General features: G+C 35.9%; 1 protein-coding gene across 2 annotated transcripts in view; it reads left to right on the top strand.

Moving 5' to 3' along the window:
• DTNBP1 (dystrobrevin binding protein 1) overlaps nt 1–20333 on the top strand; it is a 68413-nt gene that overhangs the window by 7072 nt on the left and 41008 nt on the right. The window contains exons 5-6 of one of the 2 annotated variants that reach the window (XM_085220154.1): nt 2170–2302; nt 7401–7533. In XM_085220154.1, the coding sequence (XP_085076280.1) occupies nt 2170–2302; nt 7401–7533 (266 nt within the window). The remainder of the gene's footprint in view (nt 1–2169; nt 2303–7400; nt 7534–20333) is intronic. The other variant, XM_085220155.1, reaches the window with a different exon arrangement.

Genomic DNA, 20333 nt, shown 5'->3' with positions numbered 1-20333 from the left:
TTTCATACAATCCTGCAGTACTTGCAAATTCTAAGAACATGGGGAGTTTCCATGTATATAGAACTAGTGTAAACTTAATCTCACATGTTATGACTGCTGGGAAAAACTAAAATGAAGAGCTTCTAAAAAGACTAGAACATTTTCAGTTTTATTTTCTGAATATCTAATTTTGAGAGAATCTGGAATACACTTTTATGAAAGTAGAAAATATAGATTTCAGTAACATCAGAATTGTCTAAGCACTTGGGATTGCATTGTATTGTATCAGGCCTGAAGACCCACTTGTCCAGTAGCCTGTTTCTGGTAGTGGCCAATTGCAAATAGATCAGACCAGCTCTCTTAAAAAGAAAAAGGACGTGAAAATTTCAAGATTTAATTACTGCCTGCAGTCTTGCCATGTTAAATTGTAGATGCTAATTTACATTTCCATCTACAAAATTATTCTAAAAATGCTGCTTTTAGATGCTTTTAATCTTAGTTGTGTGTAATTATCTCTGGTGCTTGTGCCATCATATTAAAAAAAATCTTTTTGTCTCATTTAATGTTTAATTGATATGAATTCCTTATTTCACTCTCAAAAATTGATCTGGCTTTATTTAAAATAAGGATGTCAGTCTTCTGAAGCATTTGATTATTCACTGAGCTTTGGAATAATGTTTTAAGCCTTGTCAAAAAGCCATCCTGTTTTACCAGACAGGTTGGGTAGTTGGAAGTATTTGGAAACAGAAGTCATCATTCTGAAGGTATTTGTGTGAAGTACATAGAATGATATCAAATTCTTCAAGAACTTCCTTTGCCCATTTCTCAGACTTTCAGTTTCTGCAACTAAGTTCTATGAAAACTGAAGCACTCAGATTGCAGATCCACTCAAGGGCTGCAGTTCTGTGCAAGGGGAAGAATAGGTAATGGAACTAAGAGCAGGGAAGGAAGCTATAATTGAATAATCTCAAGCATCATATATAAGGGTAACTTTTGTTACCTAAGATCTCTTGATTTTGCAGTGCTTTGTAGCTCTGTATTTATTTGCTTTTTTAGAAACACCACTTCTATACAGCGTGTCCTCCTCTGTAACTTTTATTGTGTAATAATATACCTTTACTGTATAATAAAAAGTTACAGAGAACAGAACAATGAAAGTCATAGAAACGTATTCAGGAGGATTTGCAACTCATACAGTTATATTTATCACAAAAGCAGAAGAAGACTGATACAAAGGTAACTTCTTTAAAAAACATCATTCTTTTCATTTCATATTCTTAAGTATTTAGCATAGGCAGAATCTGCACTTTTGTTGTTAAGATAGCGTACAATCAATGAATATAAAGATGTTATAAATATGAAACAAACAAGAGAATTTGGCTAAGCAGGTTATAATAACAAAAAGAGAATAGATGGAATGCTTACCTGCATCCTAGGCTCACTGCAAAACTCCAGAAGAGATCCTTCCCCACTGGTAGTCAGCTCTTAAATGGGTCTCAGGTTAAATTGCCTTCACCTGTGCTCCCAGGGCTGGCTCATTGCTTGCCTCAGGTTATCAATCAGAGGATCAGGCCATGACTCAGCACTTCCCATACAGATGAGCACTACCTTCTCAATGGATTTTGATATTAGGTAAGTGTAGCATGTCACAGACTTGTAACTTCTAAGGATGAAACTAGTTCTGAAACAGAGGCTGCTTCTAAACCAACCGTTCTGTTTTCTGGGGTGGTAGTAGGTGAGAAAATGGGGAAAAGTTGCATTGACTTGTCAGTTTCATCTGTTGATTAAGTTGACATGACTTAACAATATTAAGCTATCAACTTAAGTAAGCCTTAAAATGTAGCACTGCAATGTTGTTACTGCGTACTAGTGCAACTCTACTGTCACAGTTTCAGATGCACGCTGTTTGCTGTTGATAAAATTCATCAAATGTGTTCTCTATTGATTAGTAGAGTGAGAAAAAAACTTTTTATCTTGTTTCAATCAACACATTTAATATAAATATTTCATACTATAGAGGATTTTCTTAAACATGTTGGATATCTACTTGAGAACTATATAAGTTGTAGTGCTGTAAAATTCTTTGTACTGACTTGATGCTTGTGGAAATATGAATTAAAAAAATTGGTCAAGGTGCTCGTAAACAGGCATGTGAACTTGCAAGTAAAACTAAGAACCTGTTTGTTTCAGCTGGTGGACAGTGAAGTTGTGATGCTCTCTGCACACTGGGAAAAGAAAAGGAACAGTCTGGTAGAACTACAGGATCAGCTCCAGCAAATACCTGGATTTTTAGCAGATCTGGAATGCCTTACATCAAGCCTAGGTAAGGTTTTATAGACATAACAAGCATTCAAGTCAGTACAGAGGCTTAGACTGAAGTTCAGATGTTGTGAACTTGATAATGAAATTTAACTTAGCTCCTCAAACGCATTGCTTTTATAAGGTAGTTGTGCTTTCGCTCGTTTTGTAAAGGAGCAAAATTTGTCCTGGTTGCTCTTAATATTGTATGTGTCGTAATTTGGGGGGAAAAGGTTGTGTGGCAACTGCAAGTGTTGATAAGATAAGTTGAAAATGGTTACTATTGAAGTCTTAAATTCTGAACAATATATGAATGATGCCAGTGCTTGTTTTTGTGTGAGCCTGTTTCATTCAATTTATTAATTTGTTTTAAATGATTATTTGTTCTGCAGTAGTTCTTTGTAAGAACTGTATTTATTTTTGAAGCAAAGAATGTATTTCATTTTTTATTACAATTACCTTGTACCACCTGATTCCATCAGGCTTTACTATGTGCAGTAGCCCTGTAATATTGGCTTTTTGAAATCTCTCTTATTTTCTAAGGAAATATCAATTCCCATAATGATTTATTTAAATAGTAAATTTAATATAATCATGTATAAAGTAATACAGCCTATTGGTAGGCCAAAGATAAGTAATATAATAAAACCTATGGAAATTTCTTTATAAAAATAAAGATTTCTTCATAACTGCAAATGCCATAAATTTTGATGAATTTGAGTTACCTTTCCAATCTTAATGTTACCATTTTATGAGTCAGCATTAATTGCACCCTGATTATAAAATTAGCTGGAAGATTCTCAATGTCTTAAGAAAATTTTTTATTTTACTTAATCAGCAGATATGGAAGCATTAAGAAGTCTGCTCTGGGAAACTAATTTTGATATACACTAACTACTACATGAAATCTAAACCACAACTTCTAGTCTCACTTCACATGCCAGATGTCATGTAATTTACCTAAATTTGTTCTTCCTGACTGCTGTGAATATTTTGTTTTGAGTGTAATTTTTTTCTGATATTTTTAATAGAGTCTATTTGAAGAGAAAAGTGTAATTTGTATCAAATTCAACATCTGCAGTTCTGAAAGTGATTTACCAGAACTTTGCTGTGGTATTCTGCTTACTGTTTTTATTCTTATGCAAGTCTGAGATACAGTTTATATTTAGAAAAAGCAAGTATTCACTTCCAAAAGGTGATTAGATGATTAATACTGTCTTAAAAACAACAACAACAACAGCAACAGTAATAAATGAAATAGAATGGTAAGTTGCTCTTTCCTAGTTTCTGCATCAAAGAAGTAGTTTGGCTAATCACTTCAGGAAAGTGTAGTAGTTCTGTGTTGTGACATGCTGTGTCTCTATAAATCTGTTAATGCTTTCATTTTGAGACTAGACAGGGAATGCTGGCTGCTTTTGGTCAAATAAATTTCAAATAAAGGAAAATAGCCTTTTTTTGTGACCTACGTAAAATCAGTCTAAGTCATGTACAGTTTCTTCAGCTTTTTCTGCATAACAAGACATGTTTTTTATTAGCACTTTATTTATAAGCCCAACGTTGGTACTCTCATTATCAGTCAGTCTTCCATTAAAAACTCATATAAATATACTGTATATGATCTTGTGGCTGTTGTTGAAATCCTTGAAGAAAAAAGTACTCTCTTGTAAAAGCAAAAAGAGCACTTGTCCTTTCAAAGTCCAGCATCTAATCATCATTTAAGACAATTTGAGATATTGTAGAAAATATCTGCTTGCCAATATCTGGCATGCTTTTCTTAATGTAAAGTATGCCTCATGTTTTATCAGGGGCATTTGCTCTAATGTCTGTTTTGACTTCAGCAAATCAATGTAAACAAATGATTCAAATCCAATTTTCTTTTTTTTGACCAAACATCTTAACGTTTAGCATCAAATTGATGCTGATTTCAGAGAGGCTGGTCTCAAACATAGATAACAGATCAAATGAAGGTTGAGAATATTTAGACTGGCAAGAATGGAAAAAAAAATAGAGTGATATGTAGTCACAGAGATAAAAGCTGCTGCTTCCTAATCTTTGAGATTTTATTTTTTTCTGTTGTTGTTGAGATCTAGGTAAGTATCATAACAAGTTATGGGCTGTTAAGTAAAGAATTCATTCTCATATATGTTAATGTTTGATCAGAAGATTATTTTTTAAGAAGTTAGAAGTAGGTAAACTTGTAATATCACTGTTGCATGAGAAAAACAGACCAAACTAAAGCAGTTGGGCAGATGTGACCTGAAGTACCTAACAAAATACTGTATTTCTACCAAGTGTAGTATATTGGCATATGGGAAAATTCTTAATTTAAGGGATCCAGTGAGTGTTTTTTTTCTCCTGCATAGCACTGTTTCAGGGTGTGATGATGATTGGTGCCTAATGATCAGCTGTGGGATTTCTTGAAGTATGAGCTGCCTGTCAAAAGGCGAGTAGAAATCCTTGGGGCTAATGTCCTGCATACAGAGGCTTTCTGTACCTGTGGGGTTCTGAGTTTTAAAATGTCATGACTCTGATCTGTCCATATAAGCTTATTTAAGCTTAATTTCTGTTTTTTTTATTTCTGTTTAAATTGCAGCCCTGTGTAAAAAGATGGTGGTTTGTCTGTTCTGCTTGAAGCCTATCTTAATATATACAGATTTCAGCTTTTTTAATTGAAATTTTGAACAGGAAAAACATAGTAGTCATGAAAGTATTCTTTAGAAGATTAGCTGGCTTTCTAGGGCAGGCTCGTTCTAGTTGTCACTGCAAGCAATAAAGTGGAAGCAGGGAGTTTGTAAATTTGGTATTTTTGCTAAATACCTTCTTAAAAGTAAGAGCTTATTCATCTGTGCGTACAGATGAGAACTGATCAGACCTTCATGGCTTAAATTTTGTTAGATTAAATTGAATACACAGCTTTGATTGAAATTTCTTTTTAGTGCACAGTACTTGTATTCTCATTTGGAAGAAGAGATGTCAGTTCACAACCACGGCTAGTGCTATGCAATTGCTTTGGCAACATTGCTTGTGGAAAGCAAGTAAGTTGCCTTTCATTTCAGAAAGAGATCTGTAATCCTTGTTGCAGCAAAGCAAGGTTGTTGTGTTCTGGAGGGTTCTGAAGGTGTTCTGTTATTCAGGTGCACTCTAATTTCTGCTGTTCCCACTAGAGGCTGCTCAAATGCCAGTGCTAGGAATCAATTGGCCTCTAGAATGCACTTTTCATCGTTATATTTTCCTGTTGTTTGTAGTTGTCATTTAGATTTAGTTAGCGTGATTTAAACATTTGTTTCTTAATGCACTTAGAAAGGTCCGTATCTTAAGCAAAAGGGACAACCAATTGTAATTAAGGTTGTCTGGTATTATGCTTTGAATAAATGCTGGATTTTTTGGGAGAGGAAGTTGAGTGTGATAAACAATGCATGTTCCACATCATCATCTGTCTGACTGGAACAGTTTTTTTCCTCGGAGTTGTTTCCACATGAATTGTCTGTAGCTTTCTTTCAAATGATCTTTGCTGATTACATGAATCATTTTTTCTTTTCTGACTGCCGTGGGGCACTACCTTACTTTCTTGTCAGCAATAAAAAAAAAATCTTTGAAAGTAACTGGAGCTGCATATATGAATATACATGCTTGTGAATTTGTTTATGGAGTCTTTTAACTCTGCTGTTCTAGGGGGATTGCTGTTATAGCAATCTCAAATTGTAATAGACAAGCTAGTTGAAGTTTTGTATGTTCCAAAATAGGCTCCAAGTAGCACAGTCCAAAGATTATTTGGGGATTTGACAGAAATGTCTTCAGGAGGAGCACAGCCATTTGCCAAAACTAGGATTGCTTTAGGTTTTCTGCTACCATCATCTGCATAGTTCTTTGCATTGACAGTCAAGCTTCAGATTAGTGCATCTAACTCTAAACTGCAAAATTCCATCTTTAGGAAATTCTCTTGTGACAGGACATTGGGAAAATGGTTTCAAACTAAAAGAGTGGAGATTTAGTTTGAAAACTAGGGAAAAAACAAACAATAATGGTAGTGAAGCACTGGAACAGGTTGCCCAGAGGGGTGTTGGATGCCCCGTCCCTGGAGACCCTCAGTGTTGGGCTGGGTGGGGCTCTGGCAACCTGATTGAGCTGTACATGTCCCTGTTCATTGCAAAATGGCCTTTAAAGGGCCCTTCCAGCTCAAAATCAATTGTATGATTTTGTGACCTACTCTTTACTTGCTAGTTTGTTTATAAACATGTAAATGTAATTTATCCTTTTTCCCTCTGGTATGGGAGAAATTGTGACAAAGTGTGGATAATAATCTTACATCCACAGAGCTCCATCCTGGAGTGATTAGTTCATTAGAGTTTTGGAAAATTAGGTTTTCCACTTTGGGATCCCAATGATGGACATGAAACTCAGTATTTAGTCACCCATAAGGGCAGAGATTTTTGATGTAAGTTTCACATAGAATAATTCAGTTCAGAAGGTACTTAAGGAGATCCAAATTTCAGCTCAGAAGAGGGTGAGCTATGAGATTTCTCAGGGCTTTTCATAGGCATGATCTCTTTATCCATAATGTCCAGAGTCTAAACTTAAAAAAAGATAGAAATGTTTTCTAAGCCTATGTGGGATAGAGGTTTGCCCATCAATCTATCTTTACTGGCTACTTTTTAGAACCTGTGGTTTAGCTTATCACAAGGTCATGTTAGAGTTAAAATTCTCACATTATGTTTTACTTGAGTTGAATATTTATGGTCAGTACTGGTCTTGTTCAGTACATCTTCCTTCTTCAGACTGGTATGATACAGGAAGATGTAAAAAAAGACAGTGTGCTTGATTAGCAAAATTAAGCTACAGATTCTGGCTGCTTCTTTTCACCAAGTACAGACCACAGGTCTGTGATGTGCTGGGGCAGATATAGCAGGTGATTCAGCATCTTACTGCAAAGAGAACCACAGCTAGATCTCACTTAAAATGGTGCTGTTGTCATCTTTACTACGTGATATGAGATGTGTTTGTCTTTCTGAGCCATTTATGCATGTGTAATTATTACAGTCTAACTTCTATGAATTCCCATTTCTGTTTGGGTGGGTTGTACATCTACTGATACAGTTTGGTGCTCATATAAATATTTCATATAGCCCGTCTAGAGGCAAACTTTGAAGAAATGGAGACTCACCTATTGTATCTCGAGGACCTATGTGAGCAGTGTGAATTGGAAAGATACAAATGTGTGCAGACGTTACAGCTGGAAAATTACAAGAAAACAAAAAGGTAAATAGAACAATTGCTATAAATGTAGTATAACATAAAGTATAACCCTCCTGTGATTTTTTTTAATTTTTTTTTTTTTTTTTTTATACAGTACAATCCTTTTTGTTTCATTTTCTAAAGAAGCTATAATCTTTGACAGAAAGTTTCACGTTTGTAATAAATCCATTGAGTTTTGCTCTAACACTTGGTGACGAACCAAGTGTGTGTATTTGGAAAATTATTGGTACATTGTTAAGATGAAGTTGTGCATATTATCCTCTGAGAACAGTCAGAGTAAGGGATATTGTGAGCTATTATGAGCTCTGATGAATTGTTGATTGTTTTAAGTCATTGCCCTGATTTTTATATGTTTTTCTCCATTGTAACCTTCGAAGTTCGTGATTTATTTTTCCTCTGGCATCTTTTCAGTTCTATCATATCCTAGAAATATTTTCCACTCCATGTGATAGTTATTACTCCTCTGTCATTCCCATTCATAGAGACATGGCATTACCACTAAGAATTCAAGTCCAACTTGAAAAGCATGTATGAAGAGTCAACCACAGAACCTCTTATGCTTATACTTCATGTTTCTGTAAAAGATAACTTAGCAAGAGATAAATGTTAGGAGCTTAATAAATTTACTTTCTTGGCTTTGTCACTGAAAGTGACAAAAAGAACCTTATTGAAGAAAGTGAAAAGAAAAGTAGTATTAATGTTGTGACACAGATGTGGAAATGAGGAATGAAATTGGAGCCATGTGTCAAAGATTATCTTTGATGGACCTGTGTGGGTAGAGGCATTGACATAGGGATAACTGGGTTGCTTGATCTGAGCAGCCTGTTCTCCTGTTAGGCAGGGGAAGCAAACTGGCACCCTCCCCAGTTCTTGTTATTGTGGAATAAAGTTTGACTTGTGTACTATGGTCGGAACAACTGTTTTGGTTTATGGTCCTGATTAGAATGCACTTATCAAGGTTAGGGTTCTGTCAGTTGTTCAGCCCTAATAACTTTTTCCCCATTTGATCTTGATCTTGCTACATTTCTGCTCAGATTTCTGCTGCTACTATCTATGTAGTTTTGTAATGTTAGAGATGTGGTTACCTTTTGTATTGCTCACATTCAAGTTCTGTGTCCCAGAAACTCCCCATTGCCTTCATTTATCTATGAAGTTTGGCTATTTTTGATGCAAGTCCCCTTTAGCTGCTTGTGAAATCCAACTACACCTCATGGTGCTGTCTGTCACATCCAGCAGATTCTCATGCTGCAGTCCTTTATCTATTCTCCCTTATTCAGGTAACTGAACCTCAGAACCTCATCTTGTCTTGTGATTTTCCTGCAGCTTGGATTTACTCTTTCCTAAGTCTGGGCAACATTATTTCCATTCCCTCCAGGAAGGCTGATGCTAGTCAGTATGTCTGAATGTCTTCTGACTTATTTAGATAATTGAATATTTAGTAGTAATATCTTCAAAATTCTAAGTATGTGCTATTTAACCAACTAACACATAAATCTAAGATGTGCATAAAGCAATAGATCTACAATCCCCAAAATACAATAACTTTTCAGAAGTTCTCTTGAGTCTTGTCTTCCCTCTCACCTGAGTCCCACTCCCTCTTCCTTCCTGTTTCTATCCTCCAGCCTCTGCTCCTATAATCAAAATAAAGTGTTAAACTGTTGCCTACAGTGCTTAGCATCTAATCAGTTTTATAAATAGAATGCTAAGCAAGCTACTTAACATAATTGTAAGCTGATTACCTTTGGCCAGATCTAGACAAAACAGGAAAAATGCAGGTAATTTCTGGTTGATCATTACCATAGTATTTGTTTAGGTAAGAAATTAACTGCCAGCTCATTACTAGAAGGACACTTGGCAGTGTAAGGTACTTGAAGAACGAACAGCCAGTTAACTTAATGTGAGTCATTTGTTATCTATGCTTCCAACTCTGATTTTTTGTTCCTCTATATACTGCTTGGGGGTTTTACTGTGATACCAAATACTGAAAGAATCAAGTGGGGATTCAGGAGCCTATGGTCTGTCTTTAACATAAAGTTATTTTCAGGGAGTGATTAGTTCTGTGTAAAAAGGTGTTTCTTGTATGTTGACCATGTGGGGATGAAAACTGTGAACACAAGCTCTAGAAACTGTGGTTTAAGGATGTAACTAGAAGTAATTTTACTGTAAAGGTATTTCAGAGATTAAGCTAGAAGCTCATGTATTTCAAGTCTTTTGAAAAATCTTCCTATATGAAAGATTTAGAAGAAAGCGCTTTAGGTCAACATTGAACCTTTGAAATGCAGCTTATGGTAACTATGGGAACTGACTTTCAGAAATAGGTCTCCCTGTTAAGTAGAGCACTTTATTTCTGTTCAAACAGATCGATTTTTTTTTTTTTTTTTTTCTTTAGTCATTGCAATGAGTACTAGTTTAAAGGTAGATTCATCAGTCCAAGTTTTCCACAACGTATTTTAAAGAATGCAGCTGGGTGGTGGGGGAGTTTCTTGTTTTTTCTGTGCACTTATCTCTGGATTTTAAGTACTTTTTCGTGTATTCATTGATCAGGGTACCTGTGTTGTAGTATGGAAATCAGGTTCCTCCTTTTCTCTAGTTAGTCTTGCTGCAGTTGTTTGCATATATGTTAGCATTAAACCATGCCATTAGTATCCTGTTCTTTCCTTAAGCATGATCCTATTCCTCCTCCTTTTGCCCTCCTGCTGAGAATGTACCATTCCTGATTCCAGAAAACTCCTTGTGTTGCTCCAGTCTCCTATGGCATTTCTTGCATTCTCAAGACAGTTCACTGCATTATTTAGGAAGCGTTCTTAGAAGCTCACTTTCATGCTAGTTTTTACATGCACCAAAATCCATGCTTATGATGTGAGCTAGAATGATTGTCTTGAAGCTGTGAAGCTCTTAATACCAATTGTAGCCATTTCAGAGATCAGTTTTCTCAAAAAATAGCACCTCCTGGTTATTTTATCAATTAAAAGGAGATGACTAACAGTAACATCTTGTAGGAACACGTTTTAAATAGAAATTGTCCCTTGGTACTGGAGATAAAGTGAATACATTTTACTGTGTCATTTGACTTGAAATATAATTGTTAGAATCAGAATTGTTAGCACTTGCTATTTAAGAAACCTTTGTTTTCAGTATTTGATTTGAGAACAGGCATAAAAGGAAAATGATTGAAGAAATCTAAAATCTTGAGTCTCTTCTTGTTTGGATGTATTCAAAATATGAATATACCAAAAGCTTCAGTGGGACTTTTTTCCTTTCTGGTGACATTTGAAGAATTGCTTTACCTAACATGAAAATATGTTCTTGGGTTTATTTATAACTAAATTTGCTTTTTTGATTTTAAAGGTTTCTTTGTTACCAAACAATATATAATCCTCTGCTTTGGTAATTAGCAAAGTAGTTGAGGAGCTTGATAGATTGAGGTGTTCCCATGCTGATGACGTACTGTTTTTATGCTCCTGCAGAGGGTTTGATTCTCATTCAAAAGGGTATGAAATTTGCAGCAATGGCATTGTATGGATTAGAGATGACCATGTGAGAAAATGTCCTGATCAGTTACTAAAATGATGTTTATTTTTTCGGTGTAGTCTTTTGTTGTTTTTATCCCTCTTTCTAATTGCTTTGGGACCATAAGGGGCTGTAAGGATAGTTGCAGTTGATAAAAAGGCTTATGTTAGGGCTTAATTGACATAAACATCCAAAACATAAATCCATAAACTTCCTTAGACAAATCAGATTAGTCTGCTTTTGGGAAAAGTTCCATCTTAGTGGTTATTTACCTACTAGCATTAAACAAAGACAGAGAGAAAAGTAATACGGTAGGTTTTCTTGTGTGCTTCTTTCAAGTATTATCTATAACTCCTGCAGTAACACTGTAAAGCACTGTGTTTACCTAAATTATTTTAACGAGGTTGGAAGAGAGAGGTTGGAATGGGTAGTACCCTACCATACAAAACTGTGTTGCCTAGAAGACTTCTATGTCTTTGACTTTGTTTAGGTCCCATAATGCTTCCTATGGGATAAGCTAAAGCAGTACTCAATCTCCAGTGATGACTGCCTCCCATCTGGCAGCAATAAATTTAAATTGTAGCTTTATGACACTTCTAAACTTCACATGTTAATTTGTCAGATTGGCTTTTGATATGTAAAAATATTGTTGCAAACGTTTCAAACAAGTATATTCCTCCTTCAAACATTAAATGCACTGTAAATTACTTCTAAGGCTCTAGTTACATGTTTCATAGTTCTCAGTAGAATTTTTCTTCTCAGTAAGGTTGCATGCTATATTCTTCTTGATCAGCCTTCCGCTGGTGTAGATTTTCAGTGGCTACACCTTCATGTAGGTGAGTATATAATGAATTTACAGGGGTGTGCGTAGAAACTTCTCTTCAGGACAGCTGTCCAGTAGTCATGCTGTGGATGACTGGATTGGAGTTTTCTCTAGACGTTAACTGTATGGCTGTAACTTCCTGTGCCAAATCAGAGTTCACACTGGAGGTAATTTTTCCCTCCTGCTGTTCAAGGGTTTGCGTGCAGCACAATCGGTAGCAAGTGTTTTCATGATAACAGGAGGCTGGAATTAATTTTGTATCCATCAGTTACTGCACTTCTTTGGACAGACATGAGGATTGAGAATTCCTATTGATCCTGAAAAGCTGAGCTTGCACAACCTTTTTACAAAATCCCTTGATAATTGTGCTTTGTTTTACATAATTTTAGGACACCAAATTTCTTTTGTTTGCAGGAAGACATCCTGTACAGAATTTTGCGTATACCATACCTCCAGAAAGAGCAAGCTGCTTCATTATTAGTGGATTTTGCTTCCGTATGTGCTCAAATAACATTTTTAATAAATATTGGGCAAGGTTTTGTAAATATTAGATCAAAAGTTTTTGTTAGTGTTTTTGGCATTGTTTTAAATACTACTTGCAAAGTGTGACTGCTCATTATAATTTCTGTCACTGTTCATTTAATTTGGTTTAATTTTGCCCTTTTATGAGATGGTCTTTGCCTGATGCAGAAAGACAGTGAAATAAGCAAAAAGAGATTTCTAGCATACTTTCTCCCTGTAGCTTATTTGTCCTTTGAATAGGCAAAAATGCATTGTTTTTTTTGTTAGCTTTTGTGACCTATAATTAAGACAATGTTTGTGTTGGATCCTCTGCATTTTACAGCACCTTTTATTGATGTCTTCTAGTAAATATTGAACATTATGCCAACACTGCATAGCTTCTCTCTACCTTTATATCGTTCTAATTACTGATCTGCAAATCATATCTATCTGTCAGTACCAGGCATTCTTCTACCAGAGTTGCAGTACCAATAATAGAAGGTTTAGGACTCCCCTAATCATTGCTTTACACCTCAAAACTACCTCATGTGTCAAATTCATTCATTCACTGTGGCTAGTGGCAGAAGGTAGGTGCTCATCATTACCACACTAAAATCCATTTTCTGCTTTTGAGCTGCAGTTATTTCTCCAGATACATTCTGTCCCTCTTCAGTAGGGATCATTTTCTTGAGGTCTTTGATAATCGCTTTCCAATTGTTTGGGGAAAAAAAATGTTTGAGATTGTTCAAAAAATGTGTAAAATGTATTTGTTGACAACGCTTCTGGGTGGGAGGTTTTGCATTTCTTTGTCAGAAGGATGTGCTGAGGATGCCTGAGGTGTCATAGAGGTTACAGCTAACCACCATGATCGCACTCTGTCTGTGCAGAACACCTCATATGTTTTAGGTAAATACTGCTTCTGTGGCTACAGGCCTTTTTTTTTTTGTTATTTTGTTTTTGTGAACCTGTGGCGTGACATTAATTCACTTTGGAATAAAATACGTCCAATTCTTAAATACTCTAATTTTAAACTACATACATAGATAGGTACTAAAAGTATCTATGAGGAAACTGATGGCCAATTTAAAGCTGGATCTGGATTTTGCTTTATGGCTCACCAAAAACAATTCTGCAAGAACCTTTTTCATTTCTATTAAAAACCTAAATATACCACTTTTGTGGGTAGTATTTGTAGTTTCTCTCCAATTTCAGCTTTCAGTTTGGATTTCTAAATTTTTGGTTGTATGATAAAAGTCACTAGAACTAGAATTATTTACCTTTGAAATGAATGCATTTGAAATGTAAATAATTTCTATTAGTCTCTTAAGAAAGGGCGAAATGTTTACTTGTTTTTAATGATTTCGCTGATTTCTCTCACACCATTTTCTTCTGTTTTAATGCCATTGCCTTATTTTTCTTCTGAATGTTGCACCTGAAAAGTAAGCAGCCAGTGTTCTTCCTTGGGATAAACATAGGTTTCTTTTTTTTGAAGCATTGAAAGAGAATTGCTTTCACTGTATGCTGAAACTGCTGAGTATATGTGGTGGTATTTGGTTTTAGTTGTATCTATTGTTGACCACCAGTTGGTTTTTGCTGTTTCCTATGAAGAACATATTTGGTTTTGATCCACTTCATCTTACGATATGAAGCTGATGGAGATGTTTTGCTGAAGGACGCTGAGAGACTTCAGCTGCTTTTGTAGCTTCACTTCAATATAGAGTTCAAAAAGCAAAACAAAAACAAAGAAACAAACAAACAAAACCATCCCCAGTGCAGATCACTGCAAAAGCATTTGATTCTTTTTCTCTTCTGTTTCAACAGTACTTTGGTAGTGGTTTTTGCTTTTATTGATTTTTTTTCGTTCCTTAAATCTATTCAGTCTCAATGGTATTTTGAAGTAATAGTTGACCTAAAGGTCAACCAAAAAGATGCTCAAGCAATCTGGCTGAGGGAAAGCATTTCTGTTTCATTGGCAGAAGTGTTAATCCTAAGCATAAAGAAAAGTACAGTGCACAGAAGATTACTTAAGTAATAGTGACACAAGTTTTGAGTCTCTTTTTTTTTTTGTCTTTTATTTCTTTTGATGAAAATCAAAGTCTCTCTGTTAGTTTTTTGTTGACTAAAGCTTGAATCAGACTGTAGAAGTAATTAAAAACAAAAAACAAAAAAAAAATCTACCCACAAGAGAACCCTTAATTTAGGTAATGTAACTGTACAAGACAAAACAGGTGACGTTTCTAAGGTTTTGCTTTGGATCTTGTTAGGTACCAGAAATATCTTAAAAGTAAAGGGCAAATCAGCAACTGTAAGTGTTTCTTCTGGTTTGTAACTGGTATTTGCAACTCAACACTTAGAAACATTTCTTTGTAAAATCTATTAAATTCAATACTCAATTTTTACCATCGATATGCTATTTTGAAACTATTTCTTTACACATGAATCTAGTAGTTGGAGTTTATTGACTGTCTGCTACCTTCAGAGCTGTTGCTATAAAATCATTCCTGACATTCATTTATGATTTTGCTCCTTTCTTGTCTGCCTACTCTTTCCTTAGAAATTAAATATGCAAATGTCAAGTTTTCCTCCTGTCTTCATTGCAGAGAACTTGATTTTTCTGTGCTCTCTGGTTATTTAACTCCTTAGTGCTTTGTTACATTAAGAAAATCAATCTTCATGTTACAGCCCTTTTTGAGATACAGTAGAACCCGAGAACCTTGTCTTTTGTTGAGCAATCTGACTTCCCATTGATTTGAGTAACTTAAAGCAGCATGTTTTTGACTACACTGGATTATTATTGTAATCTGCAGTCTTATTTGGCTTGGTATGTGCCAGTGATTCTGTGAGTTGCTATTGTATGGTCCGTATTTTGACCCTTTATGAAAGCATTTGTAAAGCTTTGAGCTATCTGCTGCATCTTAAATAATTTCCCTTATGGATATCAGCTTAAAACAGTGTGCAGTTGCTGTGCATATGTGCAGCAGGATATGTGGTTTTGTGGTTATGTTCCATTCCTTAGCTAGGCAGTGCAGACCTAGTGGTCAATATTCCTTTTGTCACAGCAGTTCTAAGACTGTGGGGTGATCCAATAAGCTCTTAAGCAGAAGTTACTATATTTGATACTTTCTTTCCATTCAGTTGAGATTTTACTTAAAAATAGACAACCTCCCCCTCCCCCCCTCATTTGAGAGAATCTGTCAGTTTGAGTTCTCATTGAGTTGATTTGAGGCTTTGCTCCATGGTTGTGTTCTGACTTCGGAGTGTTTGGGGAGGTTTCTTTCATAAGAGCCCTAGTTGGTGTGCTTGTAAAGCAAGAAGCAAATGAATTATGAAATAATAGAAACATCTTTAAGCTTGCAGGCAGCCCAAGTTTCCAATGCAATTTCAGATATGAGCTGACCTGTTTTCATCAGCTACTTCAATTCCAGAAATCTAAAATTGACAAGAGAAGACAATGCTGCAGTTTCCATGCCAAATGCGTTAGCGGAAACATCAAGCTGAAATAATTATAAATCCAGTTGTCTTCCACTGGCTGCTGCATTTTCTTGATTCATAGTGCATTTTTAGGTAAGAAAAAATGTTGACATATAGGAAATCTGAAGTATGTATTTAAGATTGAACACTTGTTTCAAATAATGTTTGGATTTGGCTTCAGGAAGGATGTCACCTTTCAAAGCATGATGGGGGTTTTCTTGAAGTAAAAGTATTTTGCTTAGGCTTTGTCTGTGTTTTACTGTTTTCCTGAACAAAAACATTGAGTGAGACTGCTTCTGTCCTCTGCTTTCACATCTCTGTTCAGGCCCATGTTGGTGCAGGATACTTTCAGAAATCTCCTAACGTAGTCTTTTCTAGCTTTCTGATCTGTAGCCAGTTTTACAAAGAGGTGATGACAAACTGATGAATTTGTTCAATATGTCCTAAGCTCTGCATTAGGTTCTCTATGTCTCCACTCTACACCGGTTCAGGAACCTCTAAAGGTTTGAAGACATCGTATGCTATAACAGTGTTGTATCAATTTTAGGTGCCTTAATGTGGATTACAGAGAGCCACGCTTTGGTACACTGTGCATCTTGTAAATCTGACTGCATCACCTGGGAGATCAGACAGTTAGTTTTGGAGGAATGGTATGGTGTCTACATACCCTGAATTTTAAGATTTATAGACTTTATGTATTCACTGTATCTTTCTGGTTTGTGAAGTTGGAAGCTTTCAGCAAACATTTGTTTATGACATTTATTTGCCTTCACTCTTCCTCCTTCTACCATGCTCCTCTTTGGGCATGGTGCGTGGAAGGATTTGTCTTCAAATTTGTCTATGTCCATTATGCTCAGAAAAGACCAAAAATCTGACTAACGGCCTTCTTATGCTGGCATTAAACTTTACCTGAATATATAATCTCTGTCCTCAAATAAGTATTATCTTGAAGTACAAAAACAATCTTATGCAGCTGAACTCTCTCTAATGACTGTTGGCCTTTTCTTGCTTCTGCCATTCTCTTGGTCATTTTCAAATGAATCTGAGGGCTGTAGAATTTCACAGAATAATTAAACCTCCACCTATTTATGAAAGCTAGCAAGTGGAAAGGGAGAAATGAAAACTACTGCCCATATGCAGCCAGTTCTTAGTAACTCTAGTGCACATAGAGCCTAAATAGCTTCTGTCTCTCAGGAAAGAAGTTCGCGTCTTTATAAGTTGTTCTGTGAATAGAATGTTACTTCTCTAGTGCCTCTGTGTCTGTATACTCTTATTATTTACCTTCATTATACTCTCCTTTTGTGTGTATGTGCTTCATTTTTCAGTAAAAGAGGAGATATTTACATTATATTGTAGCCTGTTACTTACAGAAGTTACTTCTTAATGAAAGCTTACTGTTAACTACAAAAAAGTAAAGAATGACAGAATCACAGAACTGCAGGGTCTAGAAAGGACCTATAGAGACCATCAAGAACAACTCCCTTGCTAAAAGAGGTTCCTTGCAGCAGGTCACACAGGAAAGTGTCCTGGTGGGTCTTGAATAACTTCAGAGAAGACTCCCCAACCTCTCTGAGCAGCCTGTTTCAATGCTCTGTCACTCACAGTAAAGAAGTTGTTCCTCGTTTTTGTATGGAACTTTCTGTGTTCCAGTTTTTGCCTATTGCCACTTGTTCAATCACTGCACAGCACTGAAAAGAGCCTGACCCCATCCACTTGACTCCCACATTTCAGATACTTACAAACAGTTATGAGATCCCCTCTCAACCTTTTCTTCAACAGACTGAAGAGTCCCAGGTGTCCCAGCCTTTTCTTGGTGGGAGGTGCTTCAGGTCCTGATTATCCTTGCCACCCTCTGCTGGATTCTTTCTAAGAGGTGCCTGTCCTTTTTGAATGAGGGAGCCCAGAACTGGACAGAGTACTCCAGATGTGGCCTCTCCAGGGCTGAGTAGAGGAGGAGAATCGCCTCTCTCAACCTGATAGCCACCCTTTTTTTAATGCACCCAAGGATACCACTGGCCTTCTTGGCCATCAGGACACATTACTGGCTCATGGCCAACCTATTATCCACCAGGATGTCTAGATCCGTTTCAGAGCTCTTTTCCAGCAGGTTAGCCCTTAACCTCTACTGACGTACGGGTTATTCCTCCCCAGGTACAGGTGTCTTCACTTGCTTTTGTTGAAACTCATCAGGTTTCTCTCTTGCCCAACTCTGCAGTCTGTCCACATCTCATTGAGTGGCAGCACAGCCTTCTGGTGTTAGCTTCTCCTCCCAACTTCATTTAGTTCTTTGGCAAACTCGCCGCTTTTTCATTTGTGTAGCTAGACAGAGTTGATGTCATTAACCCAACGTTTGATAGCTGAAATAGAAGAAATGTATAGTCAAAATCCAAATAGTGGGATTGATTGATTAGTGGTCAGATATAGCCTGGAAGGTTCTTTAATCCTGGATAGATGCTGAATTATCTACCCTGTTTGCCTCTTAAAGCTACACATGTAGGGAGGCTAGGGGTAAAATATGTTTTCTTCCTAATGATAGTGAAAAGAAGTATCTTAACCATCTCCTGTGTTTTGTTTTCTTGGCCAAAAAGTATAGGAAATCCAGTTTTTCTTTAGAAAGCTTTAAATTGACTAGCCAGGCAAATATACTGCAGTTTTATTTCCTATTATGATGTTGTTAGTAAACTGTCCATCAAAGACTGGGCTCTGTTGTGTAAACCTAATATAAAACATTATCTCAAAGAATAAGTTATTTAAAGTAAAATAAAAACGAATATAAAAAACTGATATATGGTATCATGACTAGTAGTTTAATATGGTAAGACCTAAAAAAAAAAAAAAGGCAACAGTTCTACCTAGTCATTCAGGCCTGAAATGGTTTCTGTTTTTTATTACAGATTAATCTTTTCAGAATTAATTGCCCAAGTTAGCTAATTTTTTTTTTAATAGAGTGTCTATGTATTCCAAATAATGTCCTTCTTAATGCAGCTTCAATGTATTTATTTCTGTGGATTATTTTTGTCTGCATTCTTAGAGATGTATCTTTTTACTTTTTTTTTTTTTTTTTTAGTTTCTGACAATTTATGAACAAAAAATAAATTATTTACTTGCAAAGGAGAAGAGAAAAGGAGCTGTTTGTAATATACACTTTCTGTAATTATGTCTAGAACTCCATAAAAAATCATCAGTCTGGATCTGAATTGCTACAAAGATACTAGGAAATGCTGATTCTTAAATTCATAATCTTTACTCTTACTGCATGCTAACAGTAATCAATTTTAAGTTTTCAGAGGTATATGATGAAAAACAATTGCTGAATATTCATTTCTAGCTTTCTTAACTAATGTCAATTATATAGACAGATGTAAGGTTACCATCTTAATGGATCAACCCTAAAACATTTTGATGGATTTCTAGAGGGTAGATTCTGGGTTCTGAGATAAAAGCCCTGAATATCACTGTCAGTTGGTTACACTTTTGCCATCCTGTTTGGTACTATAATTGCACATAATGACACCAGTTATGTTGTGTTCCCTTTTGGAGACAAGTGGTATGAGTCCTCTTGATTTTAGGACCAACTTATGTAGGTCTTTTCCTCTTACTGAGGAAACATCTTGTGAATGTATGGTTTCGTTTCTGACTGTGGAAAATGTGCATTTCCTGCAATTGATTTTTTTAATGCAATTATTTAAACATAAGGAGCGTGGCTTGAGAGAATGCTTAAGAGTTTTTTAATTATGCTTAGAGCACATAGGATGGAAAAAATAACTGGAATTTGAACCTACAAAACATATGTGTTGTAAGCTAGTTTTTTTTCTGTTAAAAAAGTGAATATCTGAATTGAGAAGGGGATGGAGACAGGAAGGGAAATAAATATCACAGGAAGTCAGAATTAATAGGCTTCACTACTGTAATTATGCAGTAGCGTTTTTCCTGCCAAAGCACACGTCCTTACAGAAACTGATGTTTGGTTCTTGGTGACAAAATTGGCACGTTCACTGGAAATGTGGAGGTAAATGCATTCTCTGGCTGCTTTTGGACTGCTCTGTGCTGCTTAGAAAATAGCTTTGGTTTTAAAAGTTTTGTCTGTTCTCTCAGCAGGAATAAATACTGAAGAACTTCATCTGTTAGGGAGGAGAAAGAACTATTATAGTACAGCATATGTATTATGAAAGAGTCTGCATCGTATGTGACTCAGTAATGACTGAAGCATATGCTTTCGTCTATGAATAGTGAGAAGTGTTTATCTGGAGAACTGGTAGTTCAGTCTTTTTTGAACTTTTACTTAAAATCAGTTTTCCAAATCTGGAATTTAGCTAGGCTTATTATGTGCATGAGACTTAAGTCTTGAAAGTACAGGCTAAAAAGAAGTTCATTATTAAGCGAACATTTCATAAGGAAAAGGCCAGCGTTCTGCCTTACTTAAGCTAAGCTATAACTTGGATTTTTCTTTAGTTTCTCAATTCTTAATAAATCACTACTTTGTAGCACTGGCAGATAG

The sequence above is a fragment of the Meleagris gallopavo genome, chromosome 3, assembly GCF_905368555.1.
Source record: "Meleagris gallopavo chromosome 3, MGAL_WU_HG_1.1, whole genome shotgun sequence".
NCBI classification, from domain to species: domain Eukaryota; kingdom Metazoa; phylum Chordata; class Aves; order Galliformes; family Phasianidae; genus Meleagris; species Meleagris gallopavo.
The sequence above is the reverse complement of the archived record's forward strand: the minus strand, read 5'-3'. Positions and strand labels throughout refer to the sequence as shown.